The sequence below is a fragment of the Macrotis lagotis genome, chromosome 1, assembly GCF_037893015.1.
Source record: "Macrotis lagotis isolate mMagLag1 chromosome 1, bilby.v1.9.chrom.fasta, whole genome shotgun sequence".
Taxonomy (NCBI): Eukaryota; Metazoa; Chordata; class Mammalia; order Peramelemorphia; family Peramelidae; genus Macrotis; species Macrotis lagotis.
In genome coordinates this window covers 377,777,608-377,800,701 of record NC_133658.1, presented here as the reverse complement: position 1 = coordinate 377,800,701, position 23,094 = coordinate 377,777,608, and the positions used below count along the sequence as shown (strand labels likewise).

The 23,094-nt window shown below is 36.7% G+C and overlaps 1 protein-coding gene across 6 annotated transcripts in view; it reads left to right on the top strand.

Moving 5' to 3' along the window:
- Nucleotides 1-23,094, top strand: part of TENM2 (teneurin transmembrane protein 2) — a 385,853-nt gene that overhangs the window by 208,372 nt on the left and 154,387 nt on the right. For all 6 annotated transcript variants that reach the window (XM_074212469.1, XM_074212471.1, XM_074212470.1 and 3 more), the window contains one exon: nucleotides 11,481-11,686. In XM_074212469.1, the coding sequence (XP_074068570.1) occupies nucleotides 11,481-11,686 (206 nt within the window). The remainder of the gene's footprint in view (nucleotides 1-11,480; nucleotides 11,687-23,094) is intronic.

Sequence of the window (23,094 nt, the reverse complement as noted above, 5' to 3'; positions counted from 1 at the left end):
AGAATTGAGGAGGACCAGGAAAGGCTTCCTTAAAAATAGAACTTGAAAGAAATCAGGATATGGAAACAAGGATGGATGGCCCAGCATTCCTTTAAATAGCACAAATAATGTACTTTTAAGTAGTGGCCTCTAAAACTATGAACTCACTGAAAGGCTTTATATTTAGCATGTCAGGATTTAATACTACTTCCATCATCTTCTGCTTCCTATAGTTCCTATTTCCATCGAGGTAGAAAGAAACCTATTTTGAAATCATTTCTCCACCAAAAGAGGATGTCAGATGTTTATACTAACAAATGAAGGAACTTTTTCTGTTAGAAAAACCTCACTTTTTTTATTTGTTTTCATATATGAATATGACATGCTTAAGGAAATGTTAAATAAGACTCATACTTTGCTAGATTTAATGTTTTCAAAATGAAAAGTAAGATTTGTACATTTTTACCTGAAGGAGCTTATAGTATCTAGAGAGCTAGTTTCAAAGTCAGGAAACCTGAGATCAAACTCTGCCTCTGAAATATCCTTACAGTGTGACCCTGGACAGGTCGCTTAACCTCATGGTGGTCTTCAGTGGAGTCAGACTCAGGAGGGCTACATTTTGCCTCACAAATTAGGAACTCAAATTAGAAACTCACAAATTACCATTATCTGTGTTGTACTGTATTTTTTTAATAAACATTTTCAAATTATATTTTAAGCTAACAGAGTTTTGCTGGCTGCAGGCCCCGAGTTTGACATCTCTTTTCTAGATGACTGTTTAGGATTATTAATTGCAGAGAAGATGCTAGCTTCCATTGGGAGATGAGTTTCTTCCTGTTGTTCTCTATCTTTATTCCTATATCCCTGACAACAGGGGCATTCATGTGATGGCAGAGATATTAGAAGTAGCTTGACCTGAAGCAACTTGGTGGCAGAGTGAATAGAGCACCAAATCTGGAGCCAGAAAGTCTCATCTTCCTGAGTTTAAATGTGGTCTTAGATACTAACTAGCTGGGTGACCCTGGGTAAATCACATATCCCTGATTGCCTCAAAAAAAAAAAAGCTTGGCATTTAAATTAGACAACAACAAATCTGAGCCTAACATAATAAAAACCCTTTTTTATAAGTATGAAAGTTTAAAAATCTAAAGTGCCTAGAATAGCTTTGGTATTTCCATCAAACCCTCAAGAAAAGACTCCAGATAAATTGGTTTACCCACTGACCACTTTCATCCTTCCCCTCCCAATTCCATATGTTTAGATAACTAGAATCAATTCCTATTGATTACTTATCTAGTGTTTCAAAGAGACAATCAAGATATATTGGCAATAAGTTAATTAAATAACTCCCCCCTCCATTTTATGTGATATACAATAATCCTTCACTCCCATAATGTTTTAATCAAGCTACACCAGTATTGCCAGAGAGGTTAATCTTATTAAGCAATTACTGAATAAGTATCCTGCAGAAGCAAATTAAAATGTAAGCAAAATACTGCCATGTGAACCCCATGTAAGATGGCACATCGATAGAGATTTCATTACCTGGTCTTTAGGAATGTTTACACTCCTCAGGTTTGGAAACGAATCTAATAGACAGAACAATCCACACACCCTGATGGTGTTAGTGGAAACAAAGCACTTGATTAATTACTTGAAAGGGAATATGTTCTTTGGGCTTTCTTCTCTCCTTTATTCATTCTTTTTTTTTCTTTTTCTTTTGTTTTGTTATTATTGTTTTGCATGATTTCCCTCCCCAATTAACTCTCCACATGGTTAGTTGTTAAGTCACATCTCAGAAGGAAAAGCACATGCTATTAGAATTGCTGACCATTATGTATATTTCTTGATAAAATGAAATGAATTCACACACCTGCACTACAAAGGATCCAAGACTATAAGAGGGTTGAGATACAGAGTCTCAGAAGGGTTTTCTGAGCTGCTTGGGTCACATAGGAAGATCCTTTTTGTTTTTTTGCTTTAATAAGGAAAGAGGTTGGATGACTGGGGAGAGAGCAGAGAGAAGACCCTTCAAGAGAAAGAAGAGACACAAAATTATGGAAGAGTTGATGAAAGTTTGAAGTAAAGAAACATTTTAAATTAGAATTTTGTGGGCTATTCTCAAGATCTGTGACTTAAAATTCTCTTGTCCTCTTACTCCGAATGGATGCATTTTCTGAGTCCTAGAACCATAGTAAGCATAATCTGATACTAGGAATAGCAACATCTTCCCTTTGCCTCAGTTCTGCCACATGGCTGAAGTAGTAATAAAATATATTCCAAAATCTATCACTGAAAGATTTTCATGGGGATGTGATATTTTTTTAATTATGGAGAATGTCACTTAAATATTCACATAAAAAAATACTTTAATTAATTTGAAATATTTTCCAAAACCACCGTTGAAGGCTGACAAGGATGGTCATTTCTTAGACTTTTTTTTCTTTCTTAAGTCTAAAGTAACCAAATACAAAGGCTTTTTCCCAAACATTTATTCAAGGAGGTCAACAGGGAATGGGGTGTCCACTCCAAAAGGTCTTGTGTTACTGAACCAGCTTGACTATTCCCCACCCCATTCCTCATCCTGCTCTAGCTTGGGCTCCATCAATGCCAGCCTGTCTGTTTTAAGCCCCCTACTTTCTCGGTTTATAACTCAGCTGTAAACATTTATTTGTGCCTGGAGCACATTTCTTTCCTACCCTTTGAAAAAAAATCAGAATTTCCAGATGGTATGCAAGTTGGAAAGAAAAAATGGCAAAGACTGTTATTCTGTTTAGAAACATGTTTTTCTACACTTGCCCTTTCAGCAAAAACTTCATAATGATTTTTACTAGTTTGGCATAGTGTACAGAATTAGGAGCCAGATTAGTAGGGTGGTTTGTCATGGCTCCTCTGGATCCTTCCTATCAGCCTCCAAATGAACATAGGGCAGGCTCTCAGAATGATCACACTCCCACCATGGGGCCTTTCTATTGTAGCCAGAATCCCAGAATGAACCAGGGTTCTTTGTCCCTAAGACCACTGTCACAGAGCACACACTGACCTCTTTAGGTAGGTAGCTTGGTGATCACAGAGTGAAGACAAATTCCCTCCTATCTTCCTTAATTTCATGTTCTTTTATCATTCATACTCAAGATCACCTTTAGAGAAATACTGTGGTGAATCTTAGGTTTTATATTGACCCCTCAGGGATCATATTTGAGTTAGAAAGTTCTCCTAAGTAGTAAGTATCATTGCTCTTTGTTGTTGTGTTTAGTTTTGGGGGGCTGGACATATGACTTCATAAGTGAGAAGCTTCCTCTTTTAATGTAGAATGGCACTGTTTTGTAATTTATTATCATAAAGAGGTTCCTAGGCCCACTGAATCCACTGACTTGCCCAGTGTCACAGCCAATATTGGTTAGCAGAATGAACCCATCTATAACCAGCTCTGCCTATCTCTGAGGTTTGGATTATCAATGTTTTTCTATAATACTTGGCTATACCCTAAATTGATTTTTACCTTCTTCTCTTTTCTCCCTGTGGAGATTTGATGGCATGTGTGAAAATCCTGATTTTGCAAAGTTCTCATCTTTGATTTAGCTTGGATCTTCTGAATGAATAAAACCAGTGGTCCATGAACCATGAGAAGTGTAAATGTTTGTTCATAATTCATAAAGTAGAATTTACCATTTTTGCCCAAGTGCACAAAGAAGCATTTTTTAAAAAGAGATCAGGGACTAAATTCAGTCACTAATTTGAAAATCAGAAAGCTGGCAAGATCTGATCACCCTTCATATATAATCTGAATGCCATCATCCAAGAATAATTATGATCACAGGCATGATAAAGTCCATTCATAAAACTACTGGTGACCAATTGAACCATGAGATTTTACTGACAATTTTGTTGAAAGTCTGTGTTGTCTTTCCTGTCTTTATATAAACTGGGTCCTTGGGCAGTAAAGCACTGGACCTCTGGAGGGTCTGTACAGTCATCTCCTGGTTAAACTATGACTGTCCTGATTTCCAAATAAATGGAAACGAGGTGTAATGACTGAAGCAATATTCTGAATTCAACTTTATTTGCAGGAGATAAAAATATGTGAGGTGGAATAATCTATGCAGCAGATTTATGCTGAAGAGCCCGCTGAGTTCTGTTAAGTTTAAAAAGTATTAATATAAGGCTTCATTTTTATGTCATGAATATGGCTCCCTTTCCTTATCATTTGTTTGGGAGATAATTCCACTGTTTCTGTAAATGAATTATGGCAACATTTTCTGAAATGATTAGTTCCTAATGTGGATTTGGAAGGCTGTCATTTTTCTCATCATCAGTCTTACTTAACTAGTTGAAGTTTTAGGTACATGTTTCTGAAATGGGCAATATCTTCAAATTTACATGAGCAATCTTCCGTGGAGTTATAGAGTTGGACTGCCCTGGAAAATTGATCATTAGTGTTGCCTTTAAAAACTTGCAGATCTAATCTTCAAGTTGGTGATGAACCATCCAAAACCATCATTTCTTAAGCATCTTCTTTTAAAAGTGAGGTGATTATCATCTTCCAAATGCTAGTTATAATAATAAGACAGAGGAAAATAGTCTGTATAGTGTCCAGAGTCCTGGGAGATGAGACAAGGGATTGTGAGTTAAGTTCAGTCCTGCCGACAAGTATACTATCCACTTTTAATGAAGTCAGCTAAATAATCATTTCATTCTAAAAATTGTCAAATAGATTTTTCAGTACACTAACTCTAATATGAGGGCAGCTAGGTAGCACAATGGATAGAGTGCCCAGCCTGAAGTCAGGAAGACTCATCTTCCTGAGTTCTTCCAGGTCTATTTTACTTAAGACCTGTGTGACCCTGGGCAAATCATTTAACCCTGTTTGCCTCAGTTCCTTATCCTTATTCAAACCACTCCAGTATCTTTGCCAAGAAAACCCCACATGGAGTTATGAAAAGTCAGACACAACTGAATGAAAGGAAATTCTAATATGAATTTATTTCATAGGAAATGAACTTTGACTGAATTATTATAAATTCTTTTCAATATATTATACAAAATAGTAAATAAATAATAAAATATTAGTGATAAATATATGAAAAATAATGATATAATATATTTTATAAAATATTAATATAATGAATATAAATAAATATTAATTTAATTAAATTCTTCCTATCAAACAACAAGTATTTTATTAAGTACCTTCTAAAAACTAGACACTGACAATTAATCATCAATAAATATTTATTAAGTATTTATATGGCAAGCACTATGTTAAAGTCCTAGGTAGACCTTGGGGACACAGCTACAGTAAAATAAAATAATTCCTACTCTCAAGAAGCATATATGTTATTGGGGATAGTAACATGTCCATACAAGGTGGTTAGGGAGAAAGAGCCCAAGTAGGGGAATCGGGAAAAGATTAATGTAAAATAGTACTTGAGGTGTATCTTAAAAGAAGTGAGGGATTTTGTGAGGCAGAGGTGAAAAGGTAGTACATGCCAAGTAAAGGCACAAATGCATGCCATCTGTAAGCTACAGAGAAAAGGCCATCCAAGCTGGACAGTAAGAGGAGACCTATATAATGAAGATGGAAAGATAAATTGGGAATAGTCTGTAAAAAGACTTTAAAAGCCAGAGTAGTTTCTAATTTTTCTCTTAGTGGCAATAGATGGCTACCCATTTCTTGAGTTTTAGGATTCAAGGTTGAATTTACTTTAACCCATTTCTTCTCAGGGATCATGTGGAACAAGTATAATCCCCTCTTCTTTATGAAAAGTCCTTGAAGACAGCCATCATACCCCTCCTTAGCCTTCTTCAACTTAAATGTCCTCAGTTCATTTCATTGTATGATTTGATCTCTATGAGCCTTTTTACCACTACGTGATGAAATAGCAGGGGAACAAAATCACTGGACCTGCAGTCAAGGAAATCCTGAGTTCAAATCTAACCTTAGTTACTTAGTAGTTGTGTGATTCTAGGGAACCCACTTGGGGTTCACTGTGCCTCAGTTTCCTCAACTACAAAACAGGTATAATAATAGTGCCTCCCTCACAGAGTTATCCTGGAGGATAAGATATGATAATATTCATGGGGTGCTTTGTAAACATTAGAGCACTATATAAGTGCTAGAGTTATTATCTTTCTCATTAATATTGCTATTATTCTTCTTATGTTCCATCTGTTCTCTGCATACCTTTATACTGACATACCACATACCAATAATGTTCTTTTCTTTTATCTCCACCTCTTGATTTCCATAGCTTTCTTTAAGTGTCTGCTTCAATCCCCTCATCTGCAGGAGGTCCTTTCAGTTCCCCATGCCTTCGACTCTAAAATTACTGTAGATATATTCTGTATATTTCTTGCTTGTTTTGTATATTTGTCTTCTCCATTGAAATGTAAACTCCTTGCTGGCCAGGACTGTTTTTGTCTGTCTCTTTGTATGTTTGCATCCCTCTTGCTTAGCACATATTGCCTGGGACCTTGTGGGTACTTTAAAAAAAAATCCCTTTTGATTAGCTGATTGAGTGCAACTAGGTAAACTAAAACACAGTTGCCTCAGTAACCTAGGAAGTCCTATCACAGAGGGGGAGCATAGCATAGTAGATAGCCATTCTGGATGTGGAATCAGAGAGACAGTTTCAAATTCTGTCTCAAATACTTATAATTTATAAACTGTGTGACCTTCAGGACAAATGTCATTACTGAAGGTCACATAGTTTATTCAATTCTGACCATCAACTTATTCACCTGATAAAATGAGTATAGTAGCAAACACTCAAATGATAATGTATATAAAAGTGCTTTGAAAATTTTAAAGAACAATATAAATGACATTGTTTCATTTTTTTATTATTATATAAAAGTAGTATGGTGTTATAGATAGGAAGTAGGTCTTAAAATCAAGAAGATTTGGATTCAAATTCTATCACCTGATACTTACCCGTGTAAGTAACCCTGACCAAGTCACTTAACCAGGAAGACTTGAGTTCAAATTTGACCTCAAGCAATCACTAACTCCAAGTAGACCCTATTTGCCTTAGTTACCTCATCTCTAAAATGTCAATAATAATTGTAGCTACCTTGCTGGGTTGTTGTGAAGATTAAATGAGATAATAATTATTAAACACTTAGTACAGTGCACTTAGATAGTATTATATAAATGTTAATGTTATTGTTGTTATTTAACCTCCCAGTGATGTAAGCATCTCTAAGACTCTGATTAAGAGAACAATTGCTTATCTGCCTAGGGAAAAGGGGTTTTTTCCAGAGGAATTCCCTGCACCACAACAAATGAACTAAAAAGAGAAATTTACAAAACTACAAAAATGTCAGGCCTTTAGATTGTATGCTCCTTGAGGGCAGGTGCTATCTTTTGTCTCTTTTTGTTTCCCCAGTGCTTAGAACTATACTTGGGCATGCTTAATAATAAATGCTGTTACATCAAGTGAGTGAAACATTGCTTATCTTTTAAACAATAAATTCTAGTCTTCCAGTTGCTTGGAGCATTCTCAGTGCTTCTGGTCAGGGTCACAGAGTTGTTTCTAGGTTAATATCATGATTATATCTTTCTCTCTGGAACCTGATATCCCAGAGAAACTAAGTAAAAAATAACTCTATTAGATAGAAAAGGGTGTGATCAGAGGATAAATCTGTGAGTCTTGGTGAAGCAGATGTGGTTATTGAAAAGGTAAAGATTTACACACTAGTAGTGGCAGATTATTTCCTGGGGTTACTTTTCCAAAGTTGAAGTAAATTAAAATAGTATGGGATAACATTACTGTCTAAAAAGTAAGCAATGTTTTGACACTGGGGATTCATCTGATTTTTTTCCTAAGCAACAGCTCCTAAGGAGGTTGGCTCTTTCTCTCACAGCTCACAGCACCGACATTTGACTTGACATTATCATAATCCAGTATATTTCTCCTGTAACCCAACTTGTTTGATCTCATTTTCTTGCTTTTCTCTCTCTCTCTCTCTCTCTCTCTCTCTCTCTCTCTCTCTCTCTCTCTCTCTCTCTCTCTCATCCCAGTATTAACCTAGAAACTCCTGAAAGCCCATCAGAAATGAGGGGAAAGCCCATTTTTATGAAATGTGAAGATGAAACATTTTTCAATCAATAAGTATTCATGAAGCATGTGCAATGTGACAGGCCCAATGCTAGGTACCAAGATAAAAAGGGCTCTCCTCTCAAAGGGCTTATATTCTCTTAGAATATAAAGGGCCAGATACAACAATTATAATTTCAATAATTTCCCCACACACACATGGAGAAGCAGCATGCTCTGGGGCCTCAAAGCCAGGAAGACCTGATCTTAAGTCTCATTTCAAAAACATTCTGATATCATCACTCTGCTTGATTTTAATTCTCTCTGTCCTTATTTGGGCTTTTTTGGTTTGATCATCATTTCCCCTCTAAATGTCCTTTGTGTACTTGAAGAAAGTAATCATATGATTTTTTTTTGTCTTCTTTAGACCCAAGGCTGACCCATTTATCTAGGGGTTTTTAGTTGGGTCTGCTGCCCAGAACTCTTTCTCCATATAATCTGTTGCATGCATTCATAAATGAAGGAAATACTAAATTTCACTTAAAGTTAGTGAAAAATAGAGAAGGAACCTTTACCTATCCAAGTTCATCAATTTCCTGAAGTCTGTGGTAGACCCCAGTCTAAGAACACATGTATTAACAGAGAATGTTGCTTTTCTTTAAAGATTGTAGTTTTGGGATGGCTAGGTGGTACAGTGGATAGAGCATCGGCCCTGGAATCAGGAGGACCTGAGTTCAAATCCAGTCTCAGACATTTAATAATTACCTAGCTGTATGGCCTTGAACAAGTCACTTAACCCCATTGCCTTGCCAAAAAAAAAATCTAAAGATTGTATAGCTTCTCATTTATGTAATAGACATTTATTAGGTGCCTATTGTGATTTAGTCCCTGAGGATTCAAAGAACAAAACTTAAAAACAATCCCTGCCTTCAAGAAGATTCTATTTAATTTGGGCCATATAACAAATAAACAGTTCAAGGACACTTACAATCCCTAAACTGACCTTTGAAGGAATCTAAGAATCTTCATCTGTAAAATAAGGGGGAGGGGGGGAGACCTCTAAAGTCCCTTCAAGCTCAAGACCCAAGAGCCTGTGGACATAGAGAGGGCAGCTTGGTGGCAGAGTATATAGAATCCTGAAGCTTGAGGCAAGAAGAAATAATTCAAATCTGACTTCAGATACTTAATATCTGTGAGACCCTGGACAAGTCATTTAACTACTCTGTGACTCAGTTTCTTAATCTATAAACTGGATATAATAATAGTACCTACTCTTGAGTATTGCTGTGAGGCTCAAATGAGATAACATTTGTAAAGTACTTTACAAACTTTAAAACTCTATATAAATGCTAGCTATTATTATTATTTATGATAACAGCAACAAAAACAACTTATATATCTAAGTAAAGCAAGGAGAGAAAATGGAAGATGAAATATCAAATTCAGAAAGCAACATGTAGGGAAGGTTGGGCTGGAAGATAGTATCCAAAAGGAGAGTTGTGTGACATAATCCTGGAGAGACAGGCTGGTGGAAAGTTGTACAGGGCTTAAGCTGTCAAACTCAACAGTTTGCATTTAAACCTGAGGCATTAGAGAGTCACTGAGGGTTGTTGAGCAGTGGTATAGCATGTTCTCTTTTCTAAGATGATTATTTTGGCAGTTGTTTGGAAGATGAATCAGAGAGGGGAAAGAAACTAGTAGGGAGACCAGTTAGGTGACTACTGAAATTATCTAAGTAAGAGCTAATGATAGTCTGAACTAGATTGTTGGCCAAATACGTGGAAGGTCTCAGAGTTGTGAGTGGTTACCCATACTAGACATAATTCTCTAATAAGGATCCAACTATTGAAGGACATAGAGGACAAACGCCTTACTAGCTTGTTCCTACTAAAGTATTTTTCTTTATCGTAAAGATAACCAGGTTATCATTTCTGAAGATAATGACCAATTTTTTTTTAATTTAAGGCAATGGGGGGTAAGTAACTTGCCCAAGGTCACACAGCTGGACAATTATTAAGTGTCTGAGCTCAGATTGAATTGAGGTCCTCTTGACTTCAGGTCAGTGATCTATCCACTGTGCCACCTAGCTGCTCCCCAATATTTTTGAAGCAAAATTTTTCTTAAATTTTAAGCATTTTTAGGCATGTCTGACTTTTGGTGTTTTCTTGGCAAAATGTTAGAATAGTTTGTCATTTCCTTCCCCATCTCATTTTGCAGATGAGGAAACTGAGGCAGACAGGCTAGTGACTTGTCCAGAGTCACACAGCTAGAGAATGTCTGAGGTCAGATTTGAACCCAGGAGGATGAGTCTTCCTGACTAATTCCAGGCCTGATGCTCTATCCACTTTACCACCTAAATGGCACTCATCTTTTCAGGATGATTTAGCACATTTCCTAATGAAGGAAAAGAAGAAATTACTTATTGATGCCTTTTCCAAGCATCATGAAATTTTTAATACTTTTTCCCTATATTGAGACTGAAAATTACCCACTGGTCTCTACTTTTCCCTCAGAGTTCAAGTTCCAAAAGATGTCAAACACTGAGAGTATATGGTTTATGTAGGTTTGGGGTAAGGAAGTGATTGTTACTTGCTACTACAAAATCTCCAGAATTATCTGTTTCTGAGACGCCTATCACTAGCATTCTGGGAGGGAATGAAGAGTGTGCAGGAGGAATCTTCTCTTGAATGTTGAGTAGTGGGATGGGTATTACACTATTTTTTATATCAGCCTTTGGTGCAGTGATGGTGAGGATGATGATGATGATGATGATGATGATGATGATGATGATGATGATGATGACAATAACTATAGAGTACTTAACTATGGATCAGGAGAAGATAACAGTACAAATGAGGGAGGAAAAACTTGCTAATCCTTCTAGTTCTCTGTATCCTCTTTCAAAGAGCAATGAAATAGGAAACCACTCATGTTGAAAGCGTGTTTTCCATTGAGACACTTTCTTTTTGCATGTATTTTAGTTTGGTGGGGTTGTTATTTTATTTAGCAAAATGTCAAAGAGTATATTGGACTTGTTTTTGGTGTGTAAGAGGAATAATTAAAGTCTAAAAGAATTAAATTCAATGCCACATTAATATTACCCCTTCCCTGCTGATAATTTTTACATCCTAGTCACATTCAGGGTGGCTGGAAGGCGCACAAGCAGCTTTACATGTTCTTATCTGACTCTCTGCTCTTATTATATTTGATCAGCAAAGAGCAATCACAGAATAAAAAAAAAAACCATGTGCCAAGATTCTAGATGCCCTAGGGTATGGGTTTATAGCTTTGTTATTTTAAAAAAAACTAACCATTTTAAGCTTTGATTTAAAGAGGAAAGTTTCCGTGAGTTTAATCTTGAATATTAAAAAAAAAAAATTTTGGCATATAATTAAACAGGAATGCAGACCCAATTTATATATTCAGAATGTCACTCATTTGATGCCTCTTCTTGTTTTACAGGGCCCTGGACTCCAAAAAACAGCAGCATAGATAGTGGGGAAGCTGAGGTAGGAAGACGGGTCACCCAGGAAGTACCCCCAGGGGTGTTCTGGAGATCTCAGATTCACATCAGTCAGCCTCAGTTCTTAAAGTTCAACATCTCCCTTGGGAAGGATGCTCTTTTTGGCGTGTATATACGAAGAGGACTTCCACCATCTCATGCCCAGGTAGGAAAGTGCTTGATAGGGTTAAAAAAAAGTTAACATCCTTGCTAAGAGAGGCAGCTCTTATAGGCCTGTGGGTTATCCCTTGGGCTATCAGGTTAAGTCTTTCAAATGTCACAAATATTCTGTGGTAGATTAAAATGTTGAAATGACTACAATTTTTAGCCCTTGCATTTCTGGGTGCTTCTCTCCTACTTGGTTTTTCCTAATTCTTTTATTGTTTTTGAGATCATATCTGTTGGAGATGGGCTTCATCCAAAGTATTAGGGATGAAGTGATTAGGTTAGGTTTAAATGGCTCCATGTTGGTGGAGGAGGAGAAGAAAAATCTTCCAGTGGCTCCATCTCAGAGACATGTTAGTGCCTCCTGAACTATGTGTAAAAGATGAAATGAACTGAATCTAAGAAAAAATATGCAATGTTTCCTTTCCATGGTAACTCATGAAGCCAGTGGGCACAAAATAAAGAGCTTTTAATAAACACATGCATTTATACAGGGGGAAAAATACATCTCAACAACTCATCATGAACAAGTCAAAAGAAGATTTCAAAACCTACCAGAGGTATACTTTTAGTAAACCATGTTAAAGAAATTCAGAGTTGGGAGGCTGAGATGATCAATGCAAGAACTATGTTTTATTTTCGAACAGATGGGAATGCATAGATTTTATATTACCTTGAACAGCATTTGCTGTAGGCAGAGATAAATAAGGTAGAATCACTGAGTCTAACTCATTCCACATAATCTCATCTGCCCTATGGAGAAAGAGGCTAAGGAGGGAAGCACATCTGTGAGACATCCCTTAGGCATAGGACCTCATGGAATTATTGTGAGGAAAGCATTTTGTAAACTTGAAAGCATTAAATAAATGAAATTGCTTCTTAGAAAAATGGGGGTGGGAAAGGACCCACTGCAAAGTCATTCAATTTGGGGGGAATTTCTCACACTTTTTGGTTCTAATTATTTCACAGAAATATACACTGGAGAATTTCACTAGTGAAATAATCTTTTTGTACTCCTCAGAGAAGGGTAAACCCGCCTCTGGAGCCTCAAGCCTAGTAGATAAAAGGAGTTTGGGTAGAGAAGTTATTTATTCCCCCAGACTGTTATAACTACAGGGTGTTCCCTTGGCCAGCATTCCCTATTCCTCATCTCTGGGCTCCTTTGAAGAGTCTTGACTATCAATTGGTGCTAAAAAGCTAATATTAATTATCTCAGTGAATAGAAGTGCTGGGGCTGAAATTAGAGGATCTGAGTTTGAGTCTTACCTCAGGTACCTATTAACTGTGACTCTTGGAAAGGTGCTTAACTGCTATCTGCCTCAATTTCCTCCACTGTAAAATGAGAATAAGAATAGCACCTACCTCCCTGTATTATTTTGTGGCTAAAATGAGATGCTATTTTTAAAGCACTTAATATATAGAACTTAATAAATGTTGTTTTTCCTTCTTGTGTGCATTCATGCAGACAAGAAGTTAATCCACTGGAAGTCGGGCATACTTAGAAATATATATATATATATATATATATACATATATATATATATATATATATATATATAGACCTTCTGAGCAGTCCTGACCCTCAGTATCTAGATTCACTACCAGTCTTTTTTTCATTTTCTTGCTCTGAAGCAGTCAATCCTTAAACATTTATTATATTCCAAAAGGCACACTGCAAGGGCTGGGAAAAGAGACAAAAAATGAATCATTCCTAACCCCCAAAGAACATACATTCTATAGGAGGAGAAAATGTAAGCATATTTAAGTATTTACAGATTATAAATAAGAAAAATCCAAGGTGCCCTTAGAGAACATTATTCCAAAGATCATTCTCAAATAATTCTCTTCTAAGGATAGCCTTAAACATGTTTTAAGTAGAAATAACTACATATTCTGAAACTGAACATGTCCCATGGCTTCCACATCACCTTCTACATAAGAACATAATAAATATTTGTTCAATGAATTCTAACAGTAGTTTATGTTAAGGTTGTGTTTAGAAAAAGGCTGCCAATTTGATGCAGAGTATAAAATGATTAACTGATATTATAGGTTCAAGCACAGTATCTGGTATATTATAGATGCTTCCTAAAAGCATGCAAAATAATAAATTGACTTTTGATTGATTGAAATCAACCAAGCATTGTACTATGATGCTCAAAAACATTTAAGATGTGCAGCCTAAGGAACAGTTTTGTAAAAATAAACAAATAACCATGAAGGAAAGAAGAAAAATCAATTTAAATAAAATATTCATTCATTTCCCTACTACTACTACTACAGCTGATAATGATAATGATTATGATAATTGCATTTATAAAGCACTGACTATGTGCCAAGCACTATGGTTAGTGAATTACAATTATTCTTTCATTTGATCCTCACAAGAACCCTGCAAAGTAAATATTGCATGTCCTACAGAAGATAGTCCTTCGCAGAGAAAGGTAAGTCACTCATGTCTGGAGCCATTATAGGATTTCTCATTGTGATTGGCATATTCTGTCAGAGTGTGTAAACACTGTAAGGATTGGCATTCACTCCAAGGTGACTCATTTAAAGTAGCTCTGTATGTGTGTGTGTGTGTGAGAGAGAGAGAGAGAGAGAGAGAGAGAGAGAGAGAAGACAGAGAGAAGACAGAGAGACAGAGAAAGACAGAGAGAGAGGAGAAGAGAATGAGAACAAGCACTTCTTTGTGACTAGATTGTATGAATTGGTTTGCTTAAACTATTTATCAAATATCCTTAAACAAAGGTTCTCAGTGATGAGTTTCTCTCAAACATCAGATTCTCAGATACGGAAAATTAATAGTGGGATAATAGAAAGAACAAAACCTAGCAATTTAGGCACTTGCCACACATATCATTTAAGAAATACATCCACAGAATATTTTGCTTCATTTTAAGTTGAACATTTATTGTATAGACAATTCATAAAGAACACTACTTTTGTTCATCAAGCAACTAAAGAAACTAACTTTGCTATACTTATTTTTTTAATTTACAAACTTTATTTTAAAAATACAAACTTGAAAAGTTTTTAATCAAACTTTTTTCTCTTGCTCTAAAAGAATCTTCTCAGCTTTATATTCTTAGCTTAAAAAAATTTTTCCCAATTGGTCCTTACTCCCTTAGCATTGTCCTATACTGCTAAGGTATTTAAATACTACCTGTATTTAAAATTTTTTTAATTTAACTGTTTTTCTTTCCTTCCTGAATTAACTATACATTTATGGCTGAGTCATAGAAAACAAAGTAGGCAAACAAGAGAAAAATCAAGTTTATTTTTCCTTAACCCTAACTGTAGCTCGCTGCAGTCTTGACAGTGAGAGAGATTCCTGGGGTGGTGAAGAGAAAGACAAAAAACCCACAAACCATGATAAGAATTAAACTCTATTAAGAAGCTTCCCTGTAACAGAGTAGACAATACCAATGGAGAGAATCCAAAAGAGGGTTATGGTGGGACCCTGGACTATTTGGGAGATTAAGTCACTATACTTATTTCCTTCTTCTTCCAATGCCAGAGCTTTATAGAAATAGATAAGGAGACTGAGTGGGAAATAAAAAACAGAGCAGTGATAACTAATAGCTAAGGCAATTTAGGGTCTCCAGAAACTGGAAAAGCTGCCCTTGTTCCCAACAATGTCCAGATCCTAGGATCATTCCCTGTCAGCGTACTATTGGAAATGCTGGGTGTATGGCTATGACTATGAATATGGAGTCTTGGGTTATAGGGGTGAATATGTCTGTGCTTTTCTTTGTGATGTTGACCCTGGATAAGGAAATCTCTAATGTATCTCCATGCTCAAATGGTCTCTAGTTCTAAATCCAGAATTTAAGAACCACAGAACATCTCATCGGGGCTCTCTTTACTATGTGTTGTATATAGCCAGGCATTTAGAAGAAAATGTAAAATGATATATAGTATTCCTTCAATTATATTTAGATAAAAGTCATGACTTTCATCACCTGTATTCTTAATCAGACATCTGATATGAGCCAATCATTCATTCAACAACCAGCTATGTATTGAGTTTAAAATACTGGGATAAGATGTGCACCCTTACAGCCTAACTAATCTATTAACTATAATGCTGAAAGTAAATTGTATTAAAGCTTGTGAAAGGTATAAGGTAAGATCTAGGAAGAAAAAATTAATTTCTGCTTGGGGGGTAATTGGGGAAAGCTTCATGGAGGAGGCAGCATTTGGTCTAGTATTGAGGAATGGATAGGATCATAGAATCATATATTTAAAGCTAGGGGAAAAAAAATTTAGAGCTATAATTTCTTTATTTTACAGATGAGAAAACTAAGGCAAAAAAGAGGTTAAGTGACTCTCCCAGGGTCCCATAGGTTGTAAATTACAAAACTAAAATTCAAACCCATGTTCCTTATCTCCAAATCTTAAATAGTGCCTACCTCACCAGTCCCTTAATTCCTGAAGGAGCCAGGGATGTGGCGGGGGGGGGGGGGGGGGGGGGGGGGGGGGGGGGGCCAGTGCTTCAATTTATATTAACAGAAACAGTATGACCTGGCTACTATGCTGGGCATCAATAGAAAACCATAAACTGTTACTGTAAGTTAAGAACTTGGGTGGTTAAAACAATGAGTGAGTTTGCTTGACAGTTTATCACTGATCACTACTGATATGTCAAGCTGGGTAAAATCCTTTGTGAGAACAAGTCAATAATCAGCAAATTAGGTACATGATTAACCAGAGACAACAAGATGCAGTTACCGCCTGGGAACCCTGCTGGGACTTCACCTTCTCAGGATTACTGTTTAGCAAATATTAAAAAATGCCTCATTTAGTCACTCAAGCTGATGTACCAGTGAGTCCTATACCTTCTAGAGGTAACCTTGTAGTCTTTTTAGTGGGCATGCATCTCAGAGCAGGGAGAGCTGAGACAGCAATGTAAGTTTGAATAGAGGATGAAACAGAAAAAGAAACCATCATTCCTGAGTACTTTAAGCCTAAGTGCTTTTAGGTTGTGTAGCAGAATAGCTCAATCTATTAAAAAAAAAAAAAAAACCAGACTTTTAAAAATAAAAAGGAAAATATAAAGGGACCATAAATTTTAACATATTCATAGTGAATGAATAAAAAACATGGCATATTAAGAATATATAGAATTAAAGACTTAATAAATTGAGTGAACATTTTTATCTGAGTACATCTGTGAATTTTCCAGACATATTTTTTAAAGTATAGACTACCATTAGTGATGTAAGCTTTTCCTGGCCCTGGTTTATCTTTTTTCCAATTCAAGCCTTTATTTGAAAATGGTATATCTCTTTCTCTTCCTTTCTTCATCCTTTCTTTTCTCCTTTCCTCTTTTCTCTCTTTGCCTGAGTAACTAAATCTGCTCTTGTTTTCAATTCTAAGTGAAATTAATTTGAATTACCCAACAATCTGGATGCTCATTTAATTCTTGAATATTCCTGATAACCTTAGTGCTGGATTGCTGCTACTACTATTGCTGTCTCTGCTTTCCTGGAGTCTAACTTGGTAATTATCAAGTCAAAAACAACTTTTCTCTCTCCCTTTCCCACCCACCCCAACCTCCTTGCACTTCTGTTTGGTGTGCTTAGCACCATGGGGTGGTGCCCTGCAAGTTAAAATGGGAAAGGAATACATATGTTTGTTTTTGTTGTCAGTTTGTATATCACATCAAATACTAATTCACAGAATTCACTAATGAGATATTATTTAATCTCAATTTTAAGGAGGATAGTTTTACAAACACAATCTCAAGTCTTTATTGATACTCCAGGTTAGAATCAGAAGATTTTGTGAAATCTGTAAAAGTCTTCATTTTCACAGAAGTAGATGTAAAGGACCATGAAAAACTGACGTCCCATTAAAGGTCCTTTGTATTTGTTTTTGCTATCTAAGGGTACCCTAAAATAATCAGTACAAACTGTGCCCACATGTCTAGATATTGAGCAGCAAAATCTAAGATAGGTATAAGGGTATCTTCTGGTTTTTTTTTGTTTTGTTTTATTTTTTAGGTTTTTGCAAGGCAAATGGGGTTAAGTGGCTTGCCCAAGGCCACACAGCTAGGTAATTATTAAGTGTCTGAGACCTTATTTGAACCCAGGTACTCCTGACTCCAAGGCTGGTGCTTTATCCACTACACCACCTAGCCGCCCCTTGGCGTTTTCTTTTGAAGGACCCATGTGCAAGTTTATTAAGAAGGAGAGACTTAAAAGTAAACGGGAACTTTTCTATTCTAATCCCTTCATATTATAAAGTAGGAAAAATAAGGCCTAGGGAAGCCAAAAAAAAATTGAATTGGTAGTAAAAAAAAAAATTAAGTAGGGATTGAAATCCACCTCCTGTGATTCACACTATCCACCTGAACTTAGACAAGTTATCTTTCCTGTGACTCAATTTCTCTGACAATACAATAAGGAGGTTGGATTCTATGATCTCTGTGGTCCCTTTGTTTTATAATTTAATGATTTCAGATTTTCATTGTACCACACTATCTCCTAAGGAGGACACTTGAAGAAGACAGATATTCTTGTCCTTTGAATCTCAAGTGAAAACAAACAGGAAAGAAAGGAGAGCTCTGTATGTGTAAGGTCAGTGGAGAACAGTAAACTTGATTTATATTTTCTTGACTAAACAGCCAGAGTATACAAGAGTCATTGGCATTTCTCTAAAGAATCTATGCTGGGATTTCAATCCAGTAAAGTCTAAAAGGTGCAAGGTTCCTAAAGTGGTCATGCAGAGGAAATCAGAGCTTAAAAACAAAAGACAGACAGAACTTGAGATACTATTCAACTTTTCAAATGCAGGGGAAAAGTCCAGGTCACACTCTGAGAGCAGAATCACTACCCACAATGGTTCTATTCTTCTATGCACCAGGTATTCATTCTGTGGCTGGAAGCCTTCACGGTTTGTTCCCCTATTCTCAGGGATGCATTTGATTTATTTTTACATCTAGCCCACACGAGACATTCCTATTGATTCTGGAATGGCATGGAGCCAGATGTGACATTTTTGATAAACCATTGGATAAAGACAATTAGATGAGAACGTGCAGTAAATAAAGAATCACATAGGCAAGGCAACAAGAGGTGAAGTATTGATTTAGCTGGCCTTGCGGTAGAACAGATCTACATTTTGGGATGGCCTTGAGACTGTTATTAGCTTCACTGACCCAGACTGGGTATACCATAGTCAGGTGACTCATCTGGTCTTCAGAGAAATCTCTTCCAGCATTTCTCTAGGCTTAATCAGATGGACAACACAATTACCTAGTGACCTTGTGGAGAGGACTAAAATGTGAATAAGAGAAATCCCTACTGTTAAGCATGGAGCATGTCTACTTTGTGACATTTGTGTCACCTTCCATGATTCTGTTTTATAGCTGCCATACTCCTACTTAAAGCTTGTCTTTCTTTGATTGCTGTTTAAAATTGAGGCCAAAGCTTTGTCTTTAAGGAAAGACTAATCCAGGCAAGGACTGAGTAATGCCAGATGGTTATAGGTGAAGGCCTCTGGAAGTGCTGCATTCCTGTGTTCATTTGTCCCATTTTCACGACCTTGTCTGTAAACCCAATACAAAAAAGCACATTATTAAATGGAAAGGAAATGTGGCCAAGCATCGAGATGTTTTGAGCTGCTCTCATTTTGAGCATGTGCCTAGTGGCTTTTTGTCTCCTTTCTAGAAAGTGGCATTTTCAATGGATTTTTAGAACTAAATCAGGCCACCACACAGGTAAATTGGCAGCTGTTCTCTGGAAGGCTGAGGATATTGCTCTTTGGTCCTACAAAAGGGGACATAATGAAAGAATACAGCAAAGAATTCTACCAGTGTAGTCATACCCAAAGAGGGGGGAAATGGTACAAATGTGGGAGTACAAGCCAGTCTTTTTTGAAAAGATGTCAGTTTCTGTTCCTCTCTTTCTTTAGTCTGTTTTGTGTTCCTCTGTGGGACTGGCACAATGAGTGACAGATGAGTTGTTATGACTAAGAAACATAAAGGTAAATTCCTTGACACAAGTTTATGATCTCCCTCTCCAACCTGGAGAGTGACTATCCAGAACAATCCTTTGCAGCTGTGCCCAAATACAGGGAAACATGGAGCCTGAAGATTGGTCTGAATGTGAAGTCTTGCAACTGTGGTAGGAAGCCACCAGGATGGAAGGGCAGAAAACCTGCAGAGGAGCTGACCATGGTACTGAAGAGGTTGTCTTTCCTCTACCTTGGACTAGTACTTCCTCTCTTTGAAAGAAAGAAAAGAATTGTGCTTAGCTTTAATGAGGAGAATTCCTGGTGCACTTTGCCACGGGCATTGCTGGAAGCAGAAAGATATGTACAGGCCCCTTTGAGTGACCTGCTCTTGCTAAGTCACTCCCACGATCACTGGATGAGACCAGAGACCCTGTGGCTAATGTGGCTTCAAGCAACCCTCACTTGTGCATGCTGTTTCCCTTCAATCCTACCAACTGCTGAGTTTGCCCTGCCATCTGAGGTAGAAGCAACATCAGACATAGAGGAGGCAGAAGAGGCTGCCAGCACCAAGAGAGGAGAACAGCATGCCGTCAGAGAGAAATGTCAGCTTTTATTGCTTTCCTTTTCCATGTCAACCCTTGGTGAACAGTTGTTCCAAGTAGTAATAAAGTTATTTTCCCTTTTTCTAAGGGTCTTGGACCCAATAACACCATCTTCCCAAAGGGTAATGAGTCTGTCTTTAACCCTGCCCTCCTTGGCAGGTGTGTGTGTGTGTGTGTGTGTGTGTGTGTAGGTTCTAGGGACCATCCCTGATCCAAAAATATAATATACTGAAAAGACAACTTACTTTCCAGGGAAAAAAATGAATGACATTGTGTGTGCTTCTCTGCTATAGTTTATCTTATTCCCCAAACCACCAAATTTCCTTCATTACATCTCCTTTATAGTTTTTGCCAAGAGGAAGAGGGATTTATAATTAGATCAGTCAAATATTTTCTGTGGTTTATTTCTTTGCCTATTGAGCTCCTGTAAAAGTTGCATTTAATACTACTTTGTGAATTACTGAATATTCTGAGGCATGGACCTCACATAGCATGCTAACATGTGTTGTTTTTTAAAGAGTGGAAAAAAATCAAAGAGAGTAGGGGCTTTTTTTGTTGTTTATTCCATGTTATTATCACTTTACCCACTCATCCCATATATTGAAGCAAAGAGAAATGTATGCTGCCTCAAGCAGCCATGAAGCAACAAATCTTTTTTGGAAAGGGACCAGATAAGCTACTTTTTTGTTTTTAGACAATATGGAGATAAAGTGGAGTAACTTTCTTATTAAGTCAAGTACAAAACAGTTTCCAAGACTTGTCTTTATTCTCTACCCTGAATTTGTTTAAGATGGGACCAAGAGAAATAAGCCCAGATGTTACTGTTTTCCATTGACAATACCATAACATAAAGAAGTAATGCCGGCAAAGAGTGGGTCACTGGAATATGGCCTTCTTCTCAAGTTAGCCGGTCTGCCAAGCCAGCTGGTAAGACTGAGATTTAACAATTCTAGAGAGTTTAACCTTTCTTGAACCAGCTGGTTCCCAAGCAAACCAACTGCTTCCAGTCCTAGAATGCAAGCTTGATGAGTCTTTGACTCATTCAGTCTTCAGGAGTTTTTCCATCCTTTCCCTAAAACCCACGTGCAATTATTTATGCTGCCTCATTGCACTATGGACTTTCCACAGTCACCTATAGGATAAATTGGAGTTTGAGGGGGAAAATGTATATATCCATGTGAAAAACATCTGTTGATGTTGTAAAACATTCTGAGAATGTGTCATGTTCTGGATAGATGTGTGTGTTCTAGAAAGAAAAATAAACCATAAAGATATAAATTCTGGGGAGACATGAAAAAAGGACAAGATTAAAGGATACCCTGGGTCAAATCATATGAAGTAGATATACTTTTGTTAATAATCCCACTGTGAAATGACAGCCATGGAATCATGTTTGCTTCAGGAAAAAAAAAATCTTTCATTCAGGTAACCTGAATCTGTTTCTTCTGTATCAACATAGGGAAGGACTTTGAAGAGCCAGATGGAATACCTATAACTACATTTATATATCTTTATGTCCAATGTCCTTAGCAAAATGTCTTGTTTTGTTTTTCCTCAAAGTGATTTGATTTGTCAAGAACTAGGTATCCCCTAAGTCTAAAATAATTTTCTAGTTCCTTGCCTGATCAGCCCACTCATAGATACGAGTAATCTCATTCTCTATAGTGATATCTGAAACAAAAAAAAATGAAGTCATTTCCCTCTTTGACAGCAATGAAGTGATGTTCATTCTTTTAGCTAAAAGTAATTCACAGAAATGTAACTTCTTTGGTTAGAGTCTTAAGAAGTTGATTTAAAAAATATAAATGACTTTCTAGTCTGAGAAAATGGCATATTTACCCCAGAGTCCTCATCTGTAAAATGGGATAATAATATCTGTTCAAGTGAGATATTTGTGAAGTGTGTAGCACAGTGGCTAACACTAGCAGCTGCTCTATAAATTATAGCTATTGTTATCATTACTGTTATCATCATTATTATTATTATTATCATTATTGTTATTATTGTAATTTAAGATCATTTACCTCAGTTTTTAAAATCCAGTCTCCCACTTTTAACCATTACTAACAGTAAGTTAGGTAGAAAGAAACTAAAAACATATATAACTTTGGTTCTTTGTAGATAAAATGTCCCTTCCTGAGGCACAGCTGTTACTAGTTGATCCAGGGAAACAAGAGAGTCAACCCCATTCTTACTTTATTTACCTTGTCTAGGAAGTTTTCAAAAAGATTTGGGGTTGAGCTCCATGAACGTCCATGGACTAATATTCACTTTGGGGAACAAAGGGAGTAGGGAAGAAAATTAATTAATCCCTTAGTGGGAATTTGCATTAATTTAAAAATTCAAAAATTGGAATTCTTAAAATTCTCCAACATGTCTTTGATGTGAAATGATACAACATGGTGGTCAGGAGACTGCCCTGTTATAGCCTGTGGCACTTACTTCCTATCTCCCCAGTTAGAAACCAACATCTTTGATCTTCCCTTTCTTGAATCCTATTTATAAAATGTGACACAAGTCCTATATTTTTCCCTAATAAATGTCTCTCAAATTTTGATGCCTCCAACTATATTCCCAATGCCATTGCCCTATTCACCTCTCTATCATTGCAATGATTTTTCTGAATGATCTTTCTCAGTAATCTATCCTGTCTAGCATTATCAAAATCATTTTCTTAAAACATTCCTTTCATTATATCATTCAGATGGTCAGGAGTCCCCAGTGACTCCCCACTGATTTCCATTGCAAGTCCAACTGCTCCCCATTATGAAATGTTCTCTTTTTTTTAAAAGGGTTTTTGCAAGGCAATAGGGTCAAGTGGCTTGCCCAAGGCCACACAGCTAAG